Source organism: Monopterus albus, unplaced genomic scaffold (assembly GCF_001952655.1).
Source record: "Monopterus albus unplaced genomic scaffold, M_albus_1.0 scaffold390.1, whole genome shotgun sequence".
Lineage (NCBI taxonomy): Eukaryota > Metazoa > Chordata > Actinopteri > Synbranchiformes > Synbranchidae > Monopterus > Monopterus albus.
In genome coordinates, this window is record NW_018128270.1 from 257,997 (window position 1) to 262,209 (window position 4,213).

General features: G+C 42.4%; 1 protein-coding gene across 1 annotated transcript in view; it reads right to left on the reverse strand.

Moving 5' to 3' along the window:
• Positions 1-4,213, reverse strand: part of col28a1a (collagen, type XXVIII, alpha 1a) — an 87,036-nt gene that overhangs the window by 31,880 nt on the left and 50,943 nt on the right. Inside the window, exons 14-17 of the mRNA XM_020585977.1 lie at positions 2,525-2,593; positions 2,218-2,286; positions 2,061-2,129; positions 1,896-1,964 (exon numbers count right to left, since the gene is read on the reverse strand). Of these exons, the coding sequence (XP_020441633.1) occupies positions 1,896-1,964; positions 2,061-2,129; positions 2,218-2,286; positions 2,525-2,593 (276 nt within the window). The remainder of the gene's footprint in view (positions 1-1,895; positions 1,965-2,060; positions 2,130-2,217; positions 2,287-2,524; positions 2,594-4,213) is intronic.

Genomic DNA, 4,213 nt, shown 5'->3' on the forward strand with positions numbered 1-4,213 from the left:
ACACTTATTGTGGCACCTGATACTAAGATTGCCTGAATTAAACAACACCTTGGTTTGTTGGGCTCTTCTGTCCAGTTGAGCCTTCGAAGCCTTGGTGTTGTGTTGGACCAGGCAATGTCCTTTGACTGTCATATAAGACAGTTAGTCAGGAATTGCTTCTTTCATTTGAGAAATATATCTAAATTAAGGAAGATTTTATCTAAGGGAGATCTTGAGATGATTATTCATGCTTTTGTTTCTTCACGCATTGATTATTGTAATTCTCTTTTTACCTGTTGTAATAAGTCCATTTTAAATCGTCTTCAGATTGTCCAGAATACAGCTGCGAGGCTCCTGACAGGAACCTCTAGAACAGCTCATATCACTCCAGTCTTGTATTCGCTCCATTGGTTACCAGTCAAAGCTAGAATCGATTTTAAAATCTTAGTGCTGACATTTAGAGCACTACACGGGCAGGTGCTTCAGTACATTATCGATCTGCTGACCCCATACGCCCCCAAACGCACTCTTCGTTCTGCAAACCAACCTCTTTTAGTGGTCCCCATAACTCGTTTTAAATCTCGGGGGGACCTGTCTTTTCAGGTCGTAGCTCCAAGACTGTGGAATGCCCTACCCTTGACTCTACGTATGACTGAATCTATTGATGATTTTAAAAAACAGCTGAAGTCACATTTATTTAGACAGTTTTTTAATTGATTGGGTTTGCTCATTTTATAAATTGTGTTGTGCTATGTGAGTACTTTTAGGCTTATGTATATTATTTATCTCTTTTGTAAAGCACTTTGTGACCTTGTCTGTGAAAAGGTGCTATATAAATAAAATTTACTTACTTACTTACTTACAGGCCCTCCGGCCTGGGCACGGTGGTGTCCCTGCTGACTGCCTGAAACCCTGGTGTGCTGAAGATGTCCTCACCAGGGCCCGAGCCAGTCAGTGTGCCAGGACGACCTTGGGGTCTGTCCCTGTGTCTGTTCCAGGTCCTGTTTCTGAGCGGGTTGGCCAGTGCGCCGATACCGCCTTAGTGCCGGTGCCAGCATCTGTGCCTGAGCAGCAGCCCCAGTTCCTGCAGCAGCAGCCTCTGCCTGTTCCCCAGCTGGGGAACGGTGACGTCCCCTCTGATGCCAGGGGGCCCAGGTGTGCCGACAATAGCGTCCCCGCCAGGTCCTGGATTGCTCAGTGTGCCGATGGTGAGCCACCAGCCAGGACCTTTGCTGCAGTTCCTGATCCTGCCCCTGAGCGGGCTGGCCAGGGCACCGACGCCGACTTCAAGCCTGTTCCTGTTCCTTCCACTACACGGGTCAGCAGGCACGCTGACGCCTTGTCTCAGTTTTGTTAAGCATTTGTGCTCTTATTAAAGAGACAGATAGTTACGTATCCTCATATGGCCATTTAATTGAGTTCACCAAAAACATTTTCGGCAGCAGCACATGCCGATTCCTGACAGTAGTGTTTGTAGTAATGTAGCTAATTACTTTGGCTCAGCATGGAATTGTGCCCTGTTGTATACTAATGGAATGATAAAGTTCTACATTATCCATCAATAAAACTAGGAGAGTCCCTGAATGTCCCCAAATTTAGCTTTTTTTAATCTTGTGCTCTTCCTTACTTTAAAAAAAAAAACGTCTGACACCTTAAGAGCATTGTGCTGATAAACACTATGGTGATTTTCCTCATGTAGAATTTTGAATGTAGGACTTTTACTGAGTAATTACCACTTCCACAACATCTATATAACTTTAACTAACTGGTCATTCCAGATCAAGTGAGGCTGTAGCAGGCAATGTGTAGTGAGAGTTTTTAAGAGCTTCTTTATTGCTTGAAATAACAAATTACTTATTTCTATAAACGATGTAAAGAGCACTCTGTCAGCTGTCCACTGATCTTCTTCAACCAACCTTTGGTCCAACTATACCCAGTCCAGCAGGTCCCCAGGGGCCAGAAGGCCCAGTGGGCCCTTCGTCGCCCTAAAGCCAGAGAGAAAAATCTGATATTGAATTTATGTAATTCCACAATTAAAGGATAAACAGGGGAAGAAAATTCCCATTAGTATCCTCCCTTGCCTTTTCTCCTCGGATGTCTTCCCCTGGAAACCCCACCAAACCTGGCAGGCCGGGGGCTCCTGTGTTTCCCTGTGGGTCAGACAGTTATCTTTTACACCATCGCAGATTTTGAATGTATGCGGCTGCAAAACCAGCTGCATTCAACAGTTATTTTTACCTGATCACCTTTGTACCCTACCCCTGGACGTCCTCGGCTGCCCTTAGGACCCTCATAGCCCCTGTCACCCTGTAAGAGACATACTGGCAGGGGTCAGGGAACAGGAAGGGCTAGACGAACCTTAAGAGTCAAACAATATGCACTGTAACCATAATCATAATGATGGCTTCACTTTTTCTAAAACAAAAATCAACAGTTACGAGTCAAAGAACAGCCAGTACATTAGATTCTTCTCTATTAAAGAAAGCAATAAAATAAAAAACAAATACAAGCCCGTTGCAGTGACCCAACATGACCTGGACCTTACCTTAGCTCCTAGGAGACCCACACCTGGAAACCCCGGAGATCCTTGCATTCCTGGTGGCCCTGCTGGACCCTAAACAAATCAACACAGATACAGGTTCATAGATCAGGAGAGCTTCTTTGAGTGAGTAATTTTAAGACAAGTTGGCTTTTTAAACTTGGGGCCACCCAGTATCCTGGCTTTAATGAAGATCTACATTTGACTGATTTCTTGAAAAATGTTTTTCCTTTGTGAGGGATCAACATGTGTGCATTCATCTGGATAGGTGGTGATACATTTATTTGTGCAGCTTACTGTATGCATGCTTTTGATTATACATACAATATTTACATAAACATTTAAATGTTTCTTTGTGTGTGTGCCTTTGTATTACTTACATCATGAGGACTGAAACCTGTTAACAAACTCACACTGTGGGGACTCGGCCATCCTTGTGGGGACCAGAAGCTAGTCCACACAAGGAAATCACTGAATTTTAGGGTGGCAACATGGTTTAGGTGTTAGGTTAAGCGTTAGGGTCAGGGTTAGGTGTTAGGCAAGTAGTGGTTACTAAATGGTTACTAGATACTGAGATGTGCCAAAGTTACTTTTTAATCATTTCCTGTTTATAGGAATTGCCAGTTTAATATTTAATTTTTTTTAAAGATGAGTGCCTATTAACATTAGCATTTTTGGACTTCTGGTTCCCTCGCCCTGAAATCAGTGGGTATTTTGAATGGGTTTTTGGTTGCCTGAAGTAACCCCTGGTAAAGCAAAATCCAAGATCTCTTTTTTTATCTCGTCTTTTTCTCCTAGACAGAAATGAGCACTCTTTACCCATTTTCTCAATCCTCTTAAATGTATCTATTGAGAAATAGCTTGTTAAATGGTCTTGTATATGGCCAGCTTAAATCATCACGGTTATCTCAGACATGTCTCAGAACAGATTACTTTTATTTGTCTCTCTTAGATCTTTAAAAAGTTAATTTCTCCACTATGATTCCTAAAGCTCAACAGTCAAACATATCACAGACACATCTCAATGTTGATTTATGCAAATCATTTAAAATCCCTCATAACCATGTGTTTAATGTTACAACTTATTGTAACTGAAAAATATTCCAAATTACTACTGTGACACTTTTTATATAATAAACTGGCCGCAGCGATGGCGATCAAGGGTAACCACGCTCTTTTGTGTTTGTGTTTTTCTTTGTTTTTTTTGGTCTTGTGCAACTCATCCCGGATTACTTTTACCAGAGAAGAACTGTTAAATATCGGACTCAAACCAAACTACCTTTCTCCGATTTTTGTGACTTTCTGATTGGAGGCGCAGCAGCGATAGGGCCTTTTTAGTGTTGATGTTCTGAAGTCCAACCTGACTGGAGATTGATCCTATAGCAGAGTGACAGCAGGCTCTTGATGGGAACAAACTTCAAGCTTTACTTGGTAAGATATGCAATATTTTCAGAGATGTGGAATACTTGGAAGCACAAACCAAGCGAAAAAACTTGATATTTGCTGGAATTCAGGAGGCAGTGGGAGAAACCTGGAAGGATGCGGAGAGTAAAGTTAAGGAGGTTCTAAAGAACAAGTTGGACATACAGCAGGAAATTCTGATGGAGAGGGCTCACAGAGTCGGAAAAACCTCCGATCGTGGTCCAAGGGCGGTGATGGTAAAGCTGATGAATGAGAAAGACAAAACACTCATTT